The sequence below is a fragment of the Gymnoscopelus braueri genome, assembly GCF_963280865.1.
Source record: "Gymnoscopelus braueri genome assembly, chromosome: 12".
In the NCBI taxonomy this organism is placed as follows: domain Eukaryota; kingdom Metazoa; phylum Chordata; class Actinopteri; order Myctophiformes; family Myctophidae; genus Gymnoscopelus; species Gymnoscopelus braueri.
In genome coordinates, this window is record NC_137614.1 from 52,355,215 (window position 1) to 52,375,329 (window position 20,115).

At 43.9% G+C, this 20,115-nt stretch overlaps 1 protein-coding gene across 1 annotated transcript; it reads right to left on the bottom strand.

The window, feature by feature from the left end:
- Positions 1–2,351: 2,351 nt before the first annotated feature.
- On the bottom strand, positions 2,352–17,968 carry ptpn1 (protein tyrosine phosphatase non-receptor type 1). The gene is made up of 9 exons (XM_080444889.1): positions 17,737–17,968; positions 14,045–14,135; positions 13,458–13,558; positions 10,940–11,038; positions 10,140–10,277; positions 8,894–9,103; positions 6,367–6,528; positions 5,301–5,476; positions 2,352–4,679 (listed from the first exon to the last, which is right to left on the bottom strand). Exons 1-9 carry the CDS (start codon positions 17,791–17,793, stop codon positions 4,343–4,345), a joined length of 1,371 nt encoding a protein of 456 aa, XP_080301015.1. The 5' UTR covers positions 17,794–17,968; the 3' UTR covers positions 2,352–4,342.
- Between the last annotated feature and the right edge of the window lie 2,147 nt (positions 17,969–20,115).

The window sequence follows — 20,115 nt, forward strand, 5'->3', positions numbered from 1 at the left end:
AATATTTAGTCAACTTGACCATTGGCTCTGTACTTGGTCTGCTCTTTTCCCCTTTAGAATAAGTCTTTGAATATGTAATGTTTTTTTTTTTTTAAGCTAAACATTTTCAACTCAAATCTTTGCTTCTGGGGGTCAACAAATACACTGAATATTTTTGAGATGGGGGTCCGCAGCCAAATATGATTTTTTTTTGGGGGGGGGGGGGGTTCTTGACATGAAAAGGTTTGGGGGGTCCTTGACATGAAAAAGGTTTAGAGCACCACTGCCTTGTTCTCTAACAGACGGTACGTACAGACAGGAGGTTCACATCGTGATGGTAGACGTGTCCATACGTCTCACTAAAGCAGATCCAACTCAAGCATCAGAACTCCCAACAAATTAAGGAACCAGAGGAACCTCTCACAGGGTTCTCCTACACACTCAGCCAGGGTGAGGTGTAAATAGGGTCCGATGGGGTTCCAATGAATGGACCCTCACAGGTCTGTAACTCTGAGAGTGTACACTCTCAGAGAGTTATGATGGTCCTTGAAATGTTAAAGTTATAGAACCACTGGTATTATATTTATATTATATATGTGCATCAGACCAGGGGCGCCGACATTTTGTCAGATCTATTGGGTGCGCTACCGGGCGCACGTGCGTGTGTGAGTGCCCCGGGCACGCCCGCGCCAACGAAAACGTTCGGTTTCTAGGCGGATATTTTACTTTTTTGGGGGTTTTGTAACTTTAATTCGGTTTAACCCTTTAAGACCTGAGGCCATTCTTAAAAATGTTTTCTAAATCCTAAACGATTTTTGAAAAAAAATCTAAAAAATATTTTTTCACGATTTTTCAAAAATAGCAGATCTACAAGTTCATAGCGCGGCACTCGGTGCCGCGCTATGAGCTTGTATATCTGCTATTTTTGAATAGCCAAAGAAATCTAAAGCGACACAGATGCGTTCCAGGTCTTAATGGGTTAATGACCTGCTAGGTGAAGACAAAGCCTGGAGCCGGCAAAACATAAACAAATGGGAGCGCGCTGCGAGTACGAGCGTGCGGCTGTGCGCCCCCCCCCCTCGCCCATGGGTGCTCGTCATTTGGCCTGCTGGGTGCTTTAGCCCCGAGGCACCCGCAGTATCGGCGCCCTTGTATCAGACATGAAGTCCATCATAACCAGCTCTGACAGTGTAGATAAAAAAAACCTGGTTCTGGAAAACGGTTCCAATTTTTTTTTTGATGGAACCCCATTCCCTGGTTCCTCAAAACGCTGGATTCCGGTTCCGCGGATCCCGACCCCTCTGCATGCACCCCAGATCCACGCCCCCCCCCCCCCCCCCCCCTCCAGTTTCCGTGTTTTCGCTCCAGCTTAACGTATATCTGTACAACTAAATCATTTGGTATCTCTCTCTCAGGGCTGGGGGGCAACATATCGTTGTTGTCGGGCAGAAAAAAAACCTCCCGTTTGAACGTTTTTTTTTCTCCCGTAAATTAAATGTCACTACTTGCTATTTTAGAATTTTTTTTAAAAGTCAAAGTGAAGTTGGTTTAACACATTCAATCCAGGAACACATCTGTGTCATTTTATGATTTCGTTGGCCATTCAAAAATAGCAGATCTACACGTTTCATAGCGCGGCACTATGAAGCTTGTAGATCTGCTATTTTTGAAAGAAAATTCATCGTGAAAATGTGTGCGAATCTTTGAACACATATATACATTTTTAACAAAAATCTTTCCTTCTGGGGGGTCCCTGGAACAACATATTTTGAGATGGGGGTCCGCGGACAAATACATATCATTTTGGGGGTCCTTGACATGACAAAAGATTGAAAACCACTGATATTATAGCAACAACAAAAAAAAAAGTTGGATTTTTAACGGTTGTATTTAGAAGACATTTGTAGAATCCCCCAGAAGCAAAGATTTTAGTTACAAATGTTCGCTTTAAAGAAACATATATTCAATATGCAAATTTTTGCCCCAAAAAATCAATTGCAGATCTACAGTACAAGCTCGTAGCGTGGCACCGAGCTTGTAGATCTGCTATTTTTGAACAGCCAAAGACATCTAAAATGACACAGATGCGTTTCCTGGGTTGAATGGGTTAAGTCTGCATGTGGGTTTTTATGAATATAGAACCAATGAAAAGTATTAACAAAGAGTTTGTGATGAAATAGAAACTACATTCAGTCTATAGGAACAACAAGCTTCTTTATGCACATTTCCTGAATTTCCAGGAACGCATCCATGTAATTTTTAACATTTATTTGGCTATTAAAAAAATAGCAGATCTACAAGCTCATAGCGGGGCACCGAGTGCCGCGCTATGAGCTTGTAGATCTGCTATTTTTACTGTAAAGTAACGGTTTAGGACAGTGGTCTGGAGACCACCAGTGGTCCTTGGGGGGGTGCCAGGGGGTCCCCAGCAAAATGAGTTAACATGGCGTCACAATCATTTGAACCACTTAGCTTTGGCTATTAAGGTGCCGCGCTGTGAGCTTGTAGATCTGCTATTTTTGAAAAATCTCGAAAATGTGTCCATATCTTTGAATATATCTATATTTTACGGCGAACATTTTTAACTCAAATCTTTGCTTCTGGGGGTCCCTGGCACAAAACATTTTCAGATGGGGGTCCGTGGCCAAATTTATATCAATTTAGGGGCCCTTGACATGAAAAAGGTTGAAAACCACTGGTTTAGGACACACAAGCTTTCCACCCGACAGCGATGATATCATATCATATCATAATCCATATGGCGATGCCATGCTAGAGTTGATAATATGGTGACATGAGGGTTGTCTCTCTTCCTGGTTTCAAATCACGTCAAAGCCCTGTTTATAAGAACACGGGTTCGCCCCACATCACCACGTTACCACGTTATCGTCACAATGTCAACTTTGAGGTATTTAAGTCAGAAATATGATGTTAATATCGTATTATTGTTGTTATTATATATTTTGTCCATGTGACCCACAGCCCTACATGTGTTAGTATGCGTTTGTCACAGTCCAGCCTTTATGGACCAGTGGTTCTCAAAGTGGGGTTTGGGGACCCCCTTGGGGGGGGGGGGGGGGGTTCCAGGGGGTCTCCCAGCTAAAGTGGTTGATACAGCATCATACTCATTTTAACCACTTTATCCATATTTTAGACGTTTTGATTGATTTATTTTTTCCATCTTGAAAGTATTGAGAAAAATCTCTATTCTGGGGGTCCCTGGCTCAACACAACATTCACAGCCAAATACATCAGAATTTTGGGGGTCCCCAGTTTGGGAGCCACTGCTTTTTAGACTGTAACGGGAGGGGGGGGGGGGGGGGGTGAAATGGAAGAACACTTCTGCGTTTTTCATTTGGTACGTGAATAGAGGCGTACGCACGTTACAGTGCAGGTACAGCGCACGTTACAGTGCACGTTGCAGCGCACGCTTCACAGGTCGTGCGCGCTGTAAAGACAACACACTGACTGTTCTTTTTTTTTCCGGGGCCCGCACGTGCGTGCGTTTGGGGGCGGGGTGTGGGTGTGACACCTGAAAAATGTGACGTCCTGAGCATCCAAAAGTGACAGTTTTGAAGGGGCGGGGTTTAAGACGAGGTGGTGGTGGCGAGGAGAAGAGGAGGAGTCTATCTCCAGCGGGACGCGCCGACGACCCCTCACACTGCATCGCAAAAAAATTAACCACTTAAACCCGGGGTCCCCCAGGGCTCTGTACTAGATACTCTAGTATTTCCCTGTCAAAAATACCCCCCCCCCCCCCCTTCTACAAGCTCACAAGATGTGATGTGAGCTTGTAGATCATGGGGCTATGTATGGAGCATAGCAGTGGCGGCCATTTTGTTTAGAGGCTCCGGTTCCACAGATAGAAAGCCCATTAATTCAGCCCATAGAGATTTACGAAATGTTATGATGAATTATTTTAAGCCAAGAACCAAGAACCAAGCCATCCAGGGTCCTGGTGAGTCATGACCATAAAACATCTGATTCTGTGTCAAACCGCAAACAAAAGGCAAAGTTACAAGTTGTATAAATGAATGGGCTTCCCATCTGTGGAACCAGGGCCGGTAAACAAAATGGCCGCCCCTGGAATGCGGTATTTTCGCTTCCGAATAGAGACGCTAGAATAGAGACGCTAGAATAGAGACGCTAGAATAGAGACGCTAGAATAGAGACGCTAGAATAGAGACGCTAGAATAGAGACGCTAGGGTTCAAGTGGTAAAAAAAAAAAAAAAAAGATAAAAGAGGAGATCCGCTCAAAGTCCAAACAATCCACTGGGGGGCGCTGCAGTATAAAAGACCCGGGTAGTGGAAGCGGAGAGGAGCCGGGCTGGGCGTGGCTCTGTGTGAAGAAGAAGACACACATCAGTGGAAACAGACTCGGTAGCAGACGTAGGCGCCGAAGGCCAGCGCCGTGCCCACGCACACGTTGGCCAGCAGGGGGCTCCAGGACTCTGGTTGTTTTTCTGTGTCGTGCGTCGTCGGCTGCGGCTGGGGTTTGGAGGGTTTGGAGGGTTTGGAGGTCTGTTCTTCTTGGACCGCCGGACATTCACGCTGATCGGAGGAGGAGGAGGTCGGCTCGGCGGGAGGGGGAGGGGCTTCGGCGGGGATTGGGGGCTTCGCGGGAGGCGGGGCTTCGGCGGGAGGAGGCGGGGTTTCGGCGACAGTCCTCCTTCGCAGCTCCGGCTGAGGCGGTGAGGGACTGTAACGATATGATACAGACACATAATATTCATTATATGAATAACTGTACCATATGATAGATACACATAATATTCATTATATGAATAACTGTACCATATGATAGATACCAGTGGTGTAAAGTAACTAAGTACATTTACTCAGTACTGTACTTAACACATTGGGTGCCAAAACCGTGATTCTCCGTGAAATCAATCTTTTTGTTTTTTTCCCACAAGGGGGGGGGGGGGGGGGGGGGCTAGCTCAGCTCTGGAATCACCCAAGGTGACTCTGAGAAGGAAGGGACAGATGGATCACCGTGCCAAAAAACCTGGCTCCCCGTCCGCTCCCGTTCTATCTCCTTGATAAAAACCTCTGCATCTCCTTAACTTTTTACAGTGTGGAAAACGAGCTCCTCCAAAGATCATCAAAACAAGGTGAAAAACGCTGGCGGCAGCAGCAAAAGAATTGATCAAATATGACCTGGCAATGATTGTGTTAAAAGAGCTGGAGAGACGGGAAGACTCCTGTAACTGAACAAACACTCTATAGCAATGATTACTATTACCTTTAAACAAAAACCTGTTTGTTTTAACCCCAAAAAACATTTGTTTGAAGTCAGAAGAAAAAGGCTGATACTGACCCGAGACTCTGGACATGGTCGTTGTGTTGGATGATGTGGTGTTGTGGGAAGAAAGAGGGGGTCTCAGCCTCAGGCTGTCCGTTGTGAGGGTCTCTGGGCCGAGGAGGAGGAGGAGGAGGGGGAGGAGAGAACTGTGGAGGAAGATCCTCCTCGTTGGACAGCTCCTTCCATTCCTCCTGAACAAAACAGAACGTACAACATTATGGAGACGAGCCAAGGACCCATATGCAAATACATATTAACCCATTAAGACCGGGGACGCATCTGTGTCATTTTAACATTTATTTGGGCTATTCAAAAAAATAGCAGATCTACAAGCTCGTAGCGTGGCACTCGGTGCCGCGCTACGAGCTTGTAGATCATCTATTTATTTTTATTTTTTGAGAAATCATGTTTGTTTTTTTTGCGAATCTTTGAATATATATATTTTAAAAGCAAACATTTTAAACTCAAATCTTTGCTTCTGGGGGGTCCCTGGAACAACATATTTTGAGATCGGGGTCCGTGGCCAAATACATTTCATTTTTGGGGGTCCTTCACATGAAAAAGTTTGAGAACCACTGATATTATATCAACAAGTTTTTTCAAAAAACTGTTAGGATTTAGAAGACATTTGTAGAATCCCCAGAAGCAAAGATTTGAGTCACAAATGTTTGCTTTAAAAAATATATATTTTCAAAGATTTGCAAAAACGTTCATGATTTTAAAAAAAATTGCAGATCTACAAGCTCATAGCACGGCACAATTTAATAAATAAATCAAAAGACTTTTAAGAAGTAGTGAAAGTAGCAGATCTACAAGCTCACGCGACACGTTGTGAGCTTGTAGATCGGCGATTTTCACTAGTTTGTGTCCCAGTGAAGACATCAAATTTCTCTTTTTCTTATATTCAAAGATTTACACACATTTCATGGATTTTTTTTTGCAAAAATAGCAGATCTACAATCTGCTATTTTTGTATAGCCAAAGAAATGTTAAAGTGACACAGAATGTGTTCCCGGGCTTAATGGTTTAAAACCCACTGCAAAAACCACAAGATGCCACGCCTTGTGAGCACTGAACTCGCCTTCAGGGTGTGGTCTCCGTTGATAAGCCGCGCCCCCTCGATGACGGCCAGGTAGGAGAAGCGCAGCTGGTCGGCGGTCTGGATCAGACCCATGCGATGGCGTCTCATCTCCAGCAGGACGTCACGGATACGCACCGAGGACGGGTCCTGGCGGATGGACATCTGCCACGACACAACACAAAGCGTGGACGTTAAAGGGACAGTTCACCCCAAGAATTGACTTTATTTCTATGGTTTACCTACCCCATGATGTCTTTCAGTCACAGAGAAGTTTCATTTGTATAATACTATAGATTTGGGACGGCTACGCGGCCCGGACCTCTAGAGTTCAACACCACAGGGCGAAGGGCTCGCTTCTTTTGGGCTCGTTTTCATAAACCTGGTTGCTTGTTTCTCTCGCTAAACCTGGCAACTGTAGGAAAACGACACACAGACCACATGGGGCCGCCTTAACGTGGTTCATAATGTTTACATCGCGGACCCCCAGGGGGTCCCCGGAGACCTAGTGTGGTCTAGCTCTGAGATTAATGGAGTATATACGGACATTATCGCGACTTAGAAACTGCAAGGGAGGAAAGTAAGTGCTCTCCCTCTACTAAGGAAAAGGAAAAGTACCTCAAAATTGTACTTAAGTACAGTACTTGAGTACATGTACTTAGTTACTTTCTACCACTGCTTGTAGGTTTTTGTTTTTTTGTACAGTGAAAAGAAAATGGCCTGTTTTCACTATTCTTCATGCAAGGTAACACAGTATATATATTTAGGGCTTAACTGGATAAGTCAACGCTTTAATGTCATCATGATTTGTGTGCATGGGGATCTCATTTTAAACAAGCTCAGTGCTTAATGAGTCTTCCAGTTTAGTAGACCTTGTATTGTGAATTTGTACTTCCATGTACTGATGTTCTCATGTCTTACTAAATAAAGTACATCAATCAATCAATAAGTTGGTAACCGTGGAATTTAAAGCTGCAATCTACTAAATAACTTCTATGTCCTACCCGGGACTCAAACCCACATGAGTCTCTGACATTTACAATATTAAGTTGTAACGAAAGGCCGTTTGGACAGACGATGTACATTGGGATTTGACTTTCATGTAATACCACTTGTCAACCAGTAGGTGTCATACCAGACCACAGGATCAAAATGTCTCAATAGAAGAGCAGATAGACCAACAACTACAACCAAGTTATTATATTAATATACTCTATCAAACACATCAACATAACATTTTATTCACTAAAAAAATTATTATGAACTACAGCTTTAAAAAGGTAGGGTAAGTGTTATTTATTTGTTAAAATAAGCGTTAAATAACTCTAATAATACTCATTGCTATAGAGTGTTTGTTCAGTAACAGGAGTCTCTCTGTCTCTCCAGCTTTTTAGAAACCAGAAAATGCATTTTCATGTCGGTATCAATTTGATCCAATCAGGAGAGAGAACTCAAACAGGATAAAGGATAAACAGGAGAAATTGGAAGTGATGACACACAGAAATGAGCAGACACAACATTGGAACTGGAACACTATGAACTTTAAGCTGATAAATGGATGCTCTCCCCTTGATTGGCAGAAATTTGGCCACCCACCTTAAAATGTATTTTCTGTTTATTAAAGAGCTGGAGAGACATAGAGACTCCTGTTACTGAACAAACACTCTATAGTAATGATTACTATCACAATATAGAGCTTTAACCTTTTAACAAAAAAACTTTTGTTTTAGCCCAAAAATATGACTTACCCTACCTTTAATCATATGTTATACTTTGGCTTCATAAATAGCCAATATACAGTAAAAGCTATGAGCTTGTAGATCTGCTATTTTTGAAAAATCGTGAAGATTTGTGCAAATCTTAGAAAAAGAAAAAAACAAGCAAACGTTGTTACCTCAAATATTTTCTTCTGGAGGTCCCTGACTCAAAATATTTTTGAGATGGGGGTCTGCTGCCAAATACATATCATTTTGGAGGTCCTTGAGAACCACTGTCTACCATACACATGGGTCAAAATACCATTTTATTCACAAATAAAAAGGATTATGGAGCATTAAGCTTATTGACCTGAAGCCCATTCTACAAATGTCTTCTAAATTCTGAAAAAAACGTATGTTTCTATAATCAGTGGTGCTCAAACTTTTTCATGTCAAGGACCCCCAAAATGATATGTATTTGGCCGCCGACCCTCATCTCAAATTATTTTGTTCCAGGGACCCCCAGAAGCAAAGATTTGAGTTAAAAGATTTTCACTTTAAAATATATATTCCACGATTTGCACACATTTTCACGATTTCTCAAAAATAGCAGATCTACAAGCTCATAGTGCGGCACTCGGTGCCGCGCTATGAGCTTGTAGATCTGCTATTTTTGAGTGTAAAATAATGATTTTTTTTTGCTCAAATCAAAAAGTAACACAGATGCGTTCCAGGTCTTAATGGGTTAAGCTGATTGTATTCCTGTAGGTCATATTTCACACAGGATAAAAGTTATAAGTGACAGAAAGAGAGATGCAGTGACCAGTACCGACCAGCCGGAGGCAGGTGTCGACCAGACAGAAGGTCCCGGAGCGCCCGATGCCGGCGCTGCAGTGCACCACCACGGGGCCCTGCTCCGCCTGCAGACACCCCGACTCTCTGACCCGCACCAGGAAGTTGAGGAAGGAGGCGGGGGAGTCCGGGACCCCGAAGTCGGGCCAGGTGGTGTAGTGGAAGTGTAAGATCTCCCTCCGTTCATCTGTCTGCAGAGGGGGAGAGGCGGCAGGTTGGGGGGGTCAATCAGTCACGTGATGCAGGGGAGAGGCAGCAGGTTGGGGGGGTCAATCAGTCACGTGATGCAGGGGGAGAGGCGCAGCAGGTTGGGGGGGTCAATCAGTCACGTGATGCAGGGGAGAGGCAGCAGGTTGGGGGGGTCAATCAGTCACGTGATGCAGGGGAGAGGCAGCAGGTTGGGGGGGTCAATCAGTCACGTGATGCAGGGGGAGAGGCAGCAGGTTGGGGGGGTCAATCAGTCACGTGATGCAGGGGGAGAGGCGCAGCAGGTTGGGGGGGTCAATCAGTCACGTGATGCAGGGGAGAGGCAGCAGGTTGGGGGGGTCAATCAGTCACGTGATGCAGGGGAGAGGCAGCAGGTTGGGGGGTCAATCAGTCACGTGATGCAGGGGGAGAGGCGCAGCAGGTTGGGGGGTCAATCAGTCACGTGATGCAGGGGGAGAGGCGGCAGGTTGGGGGAGTCAATCAGTCACGTGATGCAGGGGGAGAGGAGGCAGGTTGGGGGAGTCAATCAGTCACGTGATGCAGGGGGAGAGGTGGCAGGTTGGGGGGGTCAATCAGTCACGTGATGCAGGGGGAGAGGAGGCAGGTTGGGGGGGTCAATCAGTCACGTGATGCAGTGTTACTTTTGACGACTAAAACCATGATGAAATCGACTTGCCTTTTTTTTCACAGACAAAAAGTAAATAAAAAGTAAATAAAAAGTAAATAAAAACTAAGCTACGATGACTAAAACTAAATATACTGACAATTTTGTCAACAAATAAAAACTAGGTACACTAAAATAATATGGAGGGACTAGTGGAGAAGACATCCAGTAGAACTAAGACAAGTCATTTTATACTTGGCTGTGCACGGGGTGTCACGCTCTGAAAATAGCAGATCTACAAGATCAGCTTTTGAAGATCAGCTATTTTCAACACACAGCCAAGTATAAATTAGGACGCCATCACGGGCCGGCAAAATATATATATATATATATGTTTTTGTGGACTAGAATCTTACTGAGAGGTTTCTCAGCTCCAGCGTGCGGACGGTGTAGTAGGACTTCACGTCCTCCGACAGGAGGGTCAGCTTGAAGTTGGTGTCCTCAAAGATGGCGTCCCCCTCCTCCCTGTGTGGCCAGTACTGAGCACACTTCACCTGCAGGAACACAATTCATAGAAATGAAATGGTATCGGAATGGCAGAGACTGGCATACCCGCCGATACCAGCGTTTTAGGCAGTATCTTCCGATACTGGTATCCAGTGGTGGAAAAAGTACTAAGATGTAACAATGTAGAAATACTCCGTTACAAGTAAAAGTCCAGAATTCAAAATGCACTTGAGTAAAAGTATAAAAGTATTGGCATCAAAATGTACTTAAAGTACCAAAAGTAAAAGTACTCATTATGCAGAATGTCCCATTTCAAATGTTCAAATGTATAAAAATCTTTTGAAAATAGCAGATCTACAAGCACACAATGCGTCGCATTGTGTGCTTGTAGATCGGCTATTTTCAAATGGCCGAAATGTATATAGGGCTGAAGTGGTTAATGTATGTTTTGTGATAATAAACTAAATCTATAAAGTAACTAAAGTTAACTAAAGATATTTGCCTCTGAGATGTAGTGGAGTAGAAGTAAACGTACTGAAAATTGCAAATACTCCAGTAAAGTCAAAATACCTCAAAATTGTACTTAAGTACAGTACTTGAGTACATGTACTTAGTTACTTTCCACCACTGCTGGTATGGGTATGGGGAACAACTAGCAGAGACCTTGTTATTTTCATGTCACGTGACCATAACGTGTGGCTTCACTTACAGATCCTTTCTCCACCACGCGGTTCAACATGACCACGCCCCCGGTCCTCTGCTCCCACACCATCTCCCAGAAGTGACCGCACGTGTTGGGAAGAGGGCCCTGATTGGACAAACACACAGGAAGTCGATTCAGAAAAGATACACCATCCCAATAGAGTAACAGAAGTCCTGACGTCACTCGTTCATCCCCTGGGTCGTTGAAGTCATTTCTCTATGGAGAATAACATCATAGTCATCATAGAATAGTCTCATAAGAATTGGGGTCCAAAAATAAACAAACTGTCTCGGCTCTGTATCGTTTATGAGTCACTCATATTTGATACAGTCAGTTTCTGGCGAAAATGTAACTAATTCGGCGGAAGTAACATTATCGTTTTCTCACCGTCAGTCGATGCTTCATATCCATAAGAGTCAAACCGCCGGGATCATTTGTTTATTTTTGGAACACAGTTCTTATTTGACGCGATATTAAACGATATTCAGAACGGGGGGGGGGGGGGGGGGGAATGCGACCCATGTAGGATGCGTAAATTACGTCAGACTTCGGTGCTCTATTGACGGATTTCTTGTTTACCAACATTGAGACCGCAAGCGCAGGTGCCCGTTTCATGTCATCTATTCCCAACAGATCACTCTGGGGAGCAACTGGTTTCAGTTCATTCAACCTCCTCTGTGTGTTGGCTGGTGAGACGCTCCTAGCGAGACATATACACTTCACCCCGCAACGGTATTGCGTGCCGAGAACAGCTGACATACAAGCTCACAACGTGTCGCGGATGCGACCGTTGTGAGCTTGGAGGTCTGCTGTTCTCTGCCGTTCTCTGGACGCAACGCCTTCACACGGTGGAGTACAAATCAGGTTTGAGGGGATACATCTGTGAGATCGAGCAGGCTCTGGGGCCGTGAACGGAGATCGCTCCCTCTGCGACTGGAGGCGGGGTTTGGGGGACAAACTGCTTTGAGAATCGCTATCATTGTTTACACACAAGTTCACAGAACATTATTTCAAGAGGCAGAGATCACAGTAAACATCCATCCTAAACCTTCTTCTTCCACACTGGGAGGAGAACAGCATCTGAAAGTTTGATGGGATGCATTTTTACACGTGAGGCTGTGATCACTTTTACGTTGCATCTAATGAGAGGTGGGGTTGTTTTGGCCCCGGCCTGCGCGCGCATACTGGTTCTTATCAGTGTGACGGTGTCTGGCGTCTGACGGCGGATCTCGCCAACGTCCTCCTATGTTTACTGGTGCTAGAGCTCATGAGAGTGTGTTGCCGGGACAGAGAAACAACATTTATTTTCTCCTGATTTGTCTCTCTGAAAAAAGCCATTTTAGTGTGAAAGTCTTGGGAATATTGTGACGATTGGGTCCAATATTTAGTTCAGTAACCATGGTGATAAAGAATGGTTCAGAAGCTGTGTTCGTAGACTCATAATAATAATAATATTATAATGAATGGTTCAGAAGCTGCATTCACGTTCACTCTTCTATTGGAAATAATACTAATAATAACGATAATAACGATAATAATAATGATATATAGAATGGTTCAGAAGCTGTGTTCACGTTCACTCTTCCATTGGAATGAATAGACTCCAACCTGCTTCCGCTCTCCTGAAAAAGGCAGAGCCACCTCCAGTCCTTCACACAGATAGGGGAAGTAAAGATGGCATGACCTTCTTTTTTTTGTGTCTTGGGTGACATTAGTACACACAGGAAGTGCCATTAGTACACACAGGAAGTGCCATTAGTACACACAGGAAGGAACCATTTAGTACACAAGCTATACATTCTGGAAAAAAGGAACTGAAACATTCTTTAAACTAGAAATGCTGCATAGTAGATTTTTGCAGAAGGTAAATCCCATTTCCTATCACCCCCAGCTCATACCAAAGCTGCATGTATTATTATTAAATTGCATGTATTATTGTTCTGCTGTTTATATTATATTATATAACCAGCGGCGTATATAGTGTGTGACATCAAGCGCACCCTTGGTGTTTAATCAACTACTGGCGCGGCGACAATTATCCCGCGTATCACACGGCTACTTAATTCATTAATAAATTGGCCCAAAAGTAACAACAAAACAAAGTATTTCCTTGCTTACGGTAATGTAAGTATTTCATAAGTATTGTGCTGGCCGTACGTCCAGCGCAACATGGTGGCCTCGGAAAACTTGGACGTGTCGATCAAATGGAATCAATTTTTGCCTAGCGGTCCTGATGCATCCCACATACGCTGGTAATCCAGCCTGACAGCGTGTCGCGGGTTCGACTCCCGATCCCGACGACCTTTGCTGTGTGTCACCCCCCCATCTCTCGTCAGCCTACTAACCTATCAATAAAGGGAGGAAAAAGCCCCCAAAAATATCTTAAAACAATGTCATGTTGGATACAGCATAAAACTAGTATGGCGTCAGGGTCTTTATCAGAGCAGAACAGAGAGCATCATGGGTACCTGAGTGAACAGAGAGCATCATGGGTACCTGAGTGAACAGAGAGCATCATGGGTACCTGAGTGAGGATGTACTTCCTCTCCGCCTCCTCCACGGTGATGAGGCTGGCGTTGATGTAGTCGTTCATTCCCAGCTGCAGGCGGATTCTGCTGTGGTCAACTGCAACCAAAACACAATAAATATACTGCTGGCACGGTGGTCTTCAACAGGGGGTCGCTTGGGAATCGGACGGTTGCCGGTTCGAACCCCTGTGTTACTGTCGAAGTGCCCTTGAGCAAGACACTGCCTTGTGTGGTTTCCTCCGCCGTCAGTGTGTGAATGCGTGTGTGAATGTATGTGTGAATGTAATGCACATTGTTCAGCGCTTTGGATAAAGGTGCTGTAAGACACTGCTTCTCAAAGTGGGGTCTGGGGACCCCTAGGGGTCTTTAAGGGGGTTCCAGGGGGTCCCCAGTGAAATTTGTTAATCAAAATCAGTTAAACCCAATTTTAAACTTTGGCTATTTTTTAAATTATTTTGAAGTCTTGGAAAAAATGATGAAAATGTTTGAATAATTTAGAAAAGTTTTAACAATGGATGTAGGGGTCCTTGACATGAAAATGTTTGAGAACCAGTGCTATAAGAAAAGTAAACATTTGACTTACATGGGCTGACATCTCTGTAACGATTCCGACTTTTGTTCTCGGGCAACTTGGCGAGTTTGCACGGCAGTTCACTGGACTGCTGACGGATGTCCTGTGTGAAGAGAGAAAAAACACATTCTGTTAAGACGTGTGAGGTTTGGTTCCTCTGGTCGTTTACAATAACACAATAAATGGATCAGTAGGGCTGTGTCACCATTACATATTTAAGTTGACGATTAATTGTCACTCAAATAATTGTGATTAACAATTTAATTGTGCTTTTTTAAATATTTGAAAATGTGTGAACGTTTTTCAACATGGAAACGATTATGACGATTATGTAATAACACTGTGACAGGCCTATGGATCAGCAGGTCCACTTTCACCTAGGGTTAGGTCTAAATCTGGTCCACTTTCACCTAGGGTTAGGTCTAAATCTGGTCCACTTTCACCTAGGGTTAGGTCTAAATCTGGTCCACTTTCACCTAGGGTTAGGTCTAAATCTGGTACACAAAATATTCAGCAATCAATACACTTAGACCCTCTAGACCAGGGGTCTGGGACCCCTAGGGGGTCCTCAGAGCTAATATAGGGGGGCCGCAATTTTTGGCAAAGAGGCTATAGGTGTAGAGGGAAAAAATAGCAGACTAAGTAAAAACTTTAACCTGAAACACAATTTTATACAATATAGAGGCAGGGGGTCCCTGCTTCATCTCTCTCTCAGCTAGGGGGTCCTTGGCCTGAAAACGTTGAAGACCCCTGCTCTAGACCTAGACGTCTACAGTACGCCAAAATGTCTTTGCTAAAAATAGCCGATCTACAAGCGCACACCGCGTCGTGAGCTTGTAGATCGGCTATCTTTGGCAAAGGTTTCCACCAGAGCAGAATATGCATGCTGGGGTTCATGTGGTTATCATGCTGACATGCTGACAATCTTTCTACGCTTAAAAAGTGTAACGTTCCACTTTTGGACATAAGAGTGTGTGTGTGTGTGTGTGTGTGTATGTGTATGTGTATGTGTATGTGTATGTGTATGTGTATGTGTATGTGTATGTGTATGTGTATGTGTATGTGTATGTGTATGTGTATGTGTGTGTGTATGTGTGTGTGTGTGTGTGTGTGTGTGTGTGTGTGTGTGTAGTGTACTATATAGTAAGTTAAGTTTATCCACAGGAGCTGCCATAGCTGAGTGGTTAGTGAGCCCGCCTAGGGAGCCAGAGGCCCTGGTTGCCCCAGGTACGATTCCAGGCCAGGCCAGCAATTGTGTTGATGAAATGAAATTTGTCCCTGAGCAAGACTCTTAACCCCTGATTGCTCACAGGCCCTCATTGGAAACAAGACCGCAAGGACTTTCATGAACGGACCTGTTAAAAGGAATTATCCTTATCCGCAATTATTGTCCATTTTGAAAAGTGGAACAACATCTTTTGAGATGGGGGTCTGCTGTTTGGTTGCTGTATCAGTGGTGCTCAAACTTTTTACATGTCAAGGACCCCCAAAATTATATGTATTTGGCCGCGGACCCCCATCTCAAAATATGTTGTTCCAGAGAGAGACCTCCAGAAACAAATAGTGGAGTTAAGAATGTTAGCTTTAAAAAAACAATTCACGATTTTTGAGAAAATAGCAGATATACAAGCTCATATCGCGGCACTCGGTGCCGAGCTTCATCATGTGTAATGATGATCATGTGTAAACAAACAAACAAAAAACATGAATTTACACAACACTGATGACAGTGTCTGTCAGACAAGTCTATGAAGCTATCTATGAAATCTATGAAAAGGTTTAATCTGCAACACAATGTTATATGTAGTGGGGGTCCCTGCTTCATCTCTCTCTCATCTATACAATATGTAGTGGGGGTCCCTGCTTCATCTCTCTTTCATCTATACAATATGTAGTGGGGGTCTCTGCTTCATCTCTCTTTCATCTATACAATATGTAGTGGGGGTCCCTGCTTCATCTCTCTCTCATCTATACAATATGTAGTGGGGGTCCCTGCTTCATCTCTCTCTCATCTATACAATATGTACTGGGGGTCCCTGCTTCATCTCTCTTTCATCTATACAATATGTAGTGGGGGTCCCTGTTTCATCTCTCTCTCATCTATACAATATGTAGTGGGGGTCTCTGCTTCATCTCTCTCTCTCTCATCTATACAATATGTAGTGGGGGTCTCTGCTTCATCTCTCTCTCTCTCTCTCTCATCTATACAATATGTAGTGGGGGTCCCTGCTTCATCTCTCATCTATACAATATGTAGTGGGGGTCCCTGCTTCATCTCTCATCTATACAATATGTAGTGGGGGTCCCTGCTTCATCTCTCATCTATACAATATGTAGTGAGGGTCCCTGCTTCATCTCTCATCTATACAATATGTAGTGGGGGTCCCTGCTTCATCTCTCATCTATACACTATGTAGTGGGGGTCCCTGCTTCATCTCTCTCTCTCTCATCTATACAATATGTAGTGGGGGTCTCTGCTTCATCTCTCTCTCTCTCTCATCTATACAATATGTAGTGGGGGTCTCTGCTTCATCTCTCTCTCTCTCTCATCTATACAATATGTAGTGGGGGTCCCTGCTTCATCTCTCATCTATACAATATGTAGTGGGGGTCCCTGCTTCATCTCTCATCTATACAATATGTAGTGGGGGTCCCTGCTTCATCTCTCATCTATACAATATGTAGTGGGGGTCCCTGCTTCATCTCTCATCTATACAATATGTAGTGGGGGTCCCTGCTTCATCTCTCATCTATACACTATGTAGTGGGGGTCCCTGCTTCATCTCTCATCTATACAATATGTAGTGGGGGTCCCTGCTTCATCTCTCTCATCTATACAATATGTAGTGGGGGTCCCTGCTTCATCTCTCATCTATACAATATGTAGTGGGGGTCCCTGCTTCATCTCTCTCTCATCTATACAATATGTAGTGGGGGTCCCTGCTTCATCTCTCTCTCATCTATACAATATGTAGTGGGGGTCCCTGCTTCATCTCTCTCTCATCTATACAATATGTACTGGGGGTCCCTGCTTCATCTCTCTCTCATCTATACAATATGTAGTGGGGGTCCCTGCTTCATCTCTCTCTCATCTATACAATATGTAGTGGGGGTCCCTGCTTCATCTCTCTCTCATCTATACAATATGTAGTGGGGGTCCCTGCTTCATCTCTCTCTCATCTATACAATATGTAGTGGGGGTCCCTGCTTCATCTCTCTCTCATCTATACAATATGTACTGGGGGTCCCTGCTTCATCTCTCTCTCATCTATACAATATGTAGTGGGGGTCCCTGCTTCATCTCTCTCTCATCTATACAATATGTAGTGGGGGTCCCTGCTTCATCTCTCTCTCATCTATACAATATGTACTGGGGGTCCCTGCTTCATCTATATACTATGTAGTGGGGGTCTCTCTCTCTCAGCTAAGGGGTCCTTGGCCTGCTAAGTCCAGTATAAACGGTGTTAGGAGACAGAACATGCATCATGTAGGATCATGGTCTGAACTAATAGAGGAACTAAACACAACACTGACTGGTGATCATTAACGTTGTGTCTACATTTGGACCTCAGAATCAATCAATCAATCAATCAACTAACTCATTGATTGCCACCTTCCTTCATGTAGCGACCAGACCAGATCAGATCAGATTCATTAATGAACGGACACAATGTATCGGTTCATTAATGTATCGGATACATTACCTGGTAAACGGAGCTCCAGCCGCCGGGCTCATCGATGTCCCTGAACTCGGCTTCCATCGCGGTGGTCCGTTCCGTTCCGTTCCGTTCCGTTCGGCTCGGTCCTCCCTAAACCTAACCGGTCCGGGACGGTTCGATCCCACACCGGGTTCTAATGATCTAAAGGAGCCGGCGCACCGGGTGTTTCTCTGTGTTAGTTGTTCTCCAGTAACATGACAGACACAGACATGGTGATGTTGTCTCTCTCTCTCTACAGGCCTGGAGCTCCAAGCTGCTCTTTACCGGAAACACACCACGGGCCAGGAGGCCAAGGATGCGTACGTGACGTAGAAAGCGGAAGTGCGTCGGACTGGTTAAGTTTCTAAATAAAAAAAAGAGAGAGAAAAAAAAGAAAACACATCATAATGTAGCCCTAGAGCCTAGAATGTCTGTGATATTACATACATTTCATGTAGAATACATGAAATGTATGTAAGATCACAGACATTCTAGGGCTAATCATAATGCAACTGGGATGGTCGCATTATCGCGTAATTTATGTATGTATGTCTTATTTATTTATTTATAAAGCTATTTTCTTTTTTATTTATTTATTTCTTTAGCCTATTTATTTATTTATTGTTATTATTATTATTATTATTATTATTATTATTATTATTATTATTATTTTATTTATTTTTAATCATCATCATTATTATTATTATTATTATTATTATTATTATTATTATTATTATTATTATATATTTTTCTATTCAATAAATGTGTAAGTGCTTGGTTAATTTCAGGACTAAAACTAAAATGCATTATGATGAAAACTACTTGCTACCAGTGCTGGCTGGCTGCTACACGCCACAGGCTGGTTGTTCATGACGTCACGGTACCATCCTCGGTGTACAGTACTTAAGTTGGCCGGAAACACGCCATAGACTCCTCCTACACGTTTTATCACGACCGTCCTTGTGGGGGGGGGGGGGGAGCCCTGCGGGGGGGGAGGGGGCGGGTCAATACATATTGTTTAATTGTCTGTGGACTGTTAGACTATGTTTTGTGGGTTAATGTTAATAATCTAAATCTGCAAGTAAAAAGTAGGATAGTTGAGATGTAATGGAGTAGAAATAATAAAACACTCAAGTAAAGTAAAAAATACCTAAAAGCAGTGTTGCCAGATCCTGCGAGAGAAACAAGCAACTAGGCACACACACACACACACACACACACACACACACACACACACACACACACACACACACACACACACACACACACACACACACTAAAATAGCAGATCTACAAGCTCACAACATGTTGCGTTGCCGATGTGACTCGTTGTGAGCTTCTAGATCAGATATTCTTTTTAAAGAATGGTTTTGAAACATTTTAGATACACACAATATTTAAACAACACCCAAATAAAGGCCAAATAAGCAACTACACGTTTAGAAACAAGAACATGCAACCCACAACTACCAATATTTACAAGTGACTTTTTAACCTGTTTCGAGACTTTCGACCATATATTGAATAGCATTGTTAATAAAGTATTCAATCAATCAATCAATCAATTGAATCAATCTGGTGCCTACAATTCCCTAGTGCCCACTTTTCATGGTGCCCACATTTCCCTAATGCCCACTTTTCTCTAGTGCCCACTATTCTCTAGTGCCCAGTGCCCACCCCCCAAAGTGCCCACTCTTCCTGGTGCCCACTATTCTCTAGTGCCCACATGTCCCTAGTGCCCAGTCTTCTTGGTGCCCACTCTTCTCTAGCGCCCACTCTTCTCCCCCCCAAAGTGCCCACTCTTCTGGGTGCCCACATTTCCCTAGTGCATATAGTCGTCCTGGTGCCCACTTTTCTCTAATGCTCTAGTAGTCTAGTGCATTGGTTCTCAAAGTGGGGTCCCGGGACCCCTAGGGGTCCTTGAGGGAGTTCCAGGGGGTCCCCAGCTAAATGATAGATTAGGAACCAAATGGACCCTCATATGGGTCTGTAACTCTGAGAGTGTACAAATGGAACCAAATGGACCCTAACAGGTCCATTTGGTTCCATTTGTACACTCTCAGAGTTAAATTAACATTGATTTTACTATATAAATTGGGGTCCAAGAGATAGAAATGCCATTAAATGGGGGTCTGTAGCCTAATGCATGTCAAACTGGGGGTCCTTGAAATTAAAATGTTTGAGAATCACTGCTAGAGCCGTAAAAAATCTTCTCTTATGGGGGTCCTTGGCATATCTTTTCAAATGGGGGTCCGCGGGGTAATAACTCTCAATTTGGGGGTCCTTGACATGAAAAAGTTTGAGAACCACTGTTGGAAATGAGACCCGGCGACGCGCACGTGATGGCGCGCGCGGACGTAACAGCGGACGTAATGAACGTAACGT

Bases quoted from the DNA above. Each gene is read 5' to 3' on its own strand.
- ptpn1 (XM_080444889.1), bottom strand. From the start codon at position 17,793: ATGGAAGCCGAGTTCAGGGACATCGATGAGCCCGGCGGCTGGAGCTCC. The intron at 10,278-10,939 runs GTAAGTGAAGCC...GTGTTCCTGCAG, and splicing joins GCGTGGTGGAGAAAGGATCT to GTGAAGTGTGCTCAGTACTG. The intron at 5,477-6,366 runs GCGAGTTCAGTG...TGTTTTGTTCAG, and splicing joins ACGGAGACCACACCCTGAAG to GAGGAATGGAAGGAGCTGTC.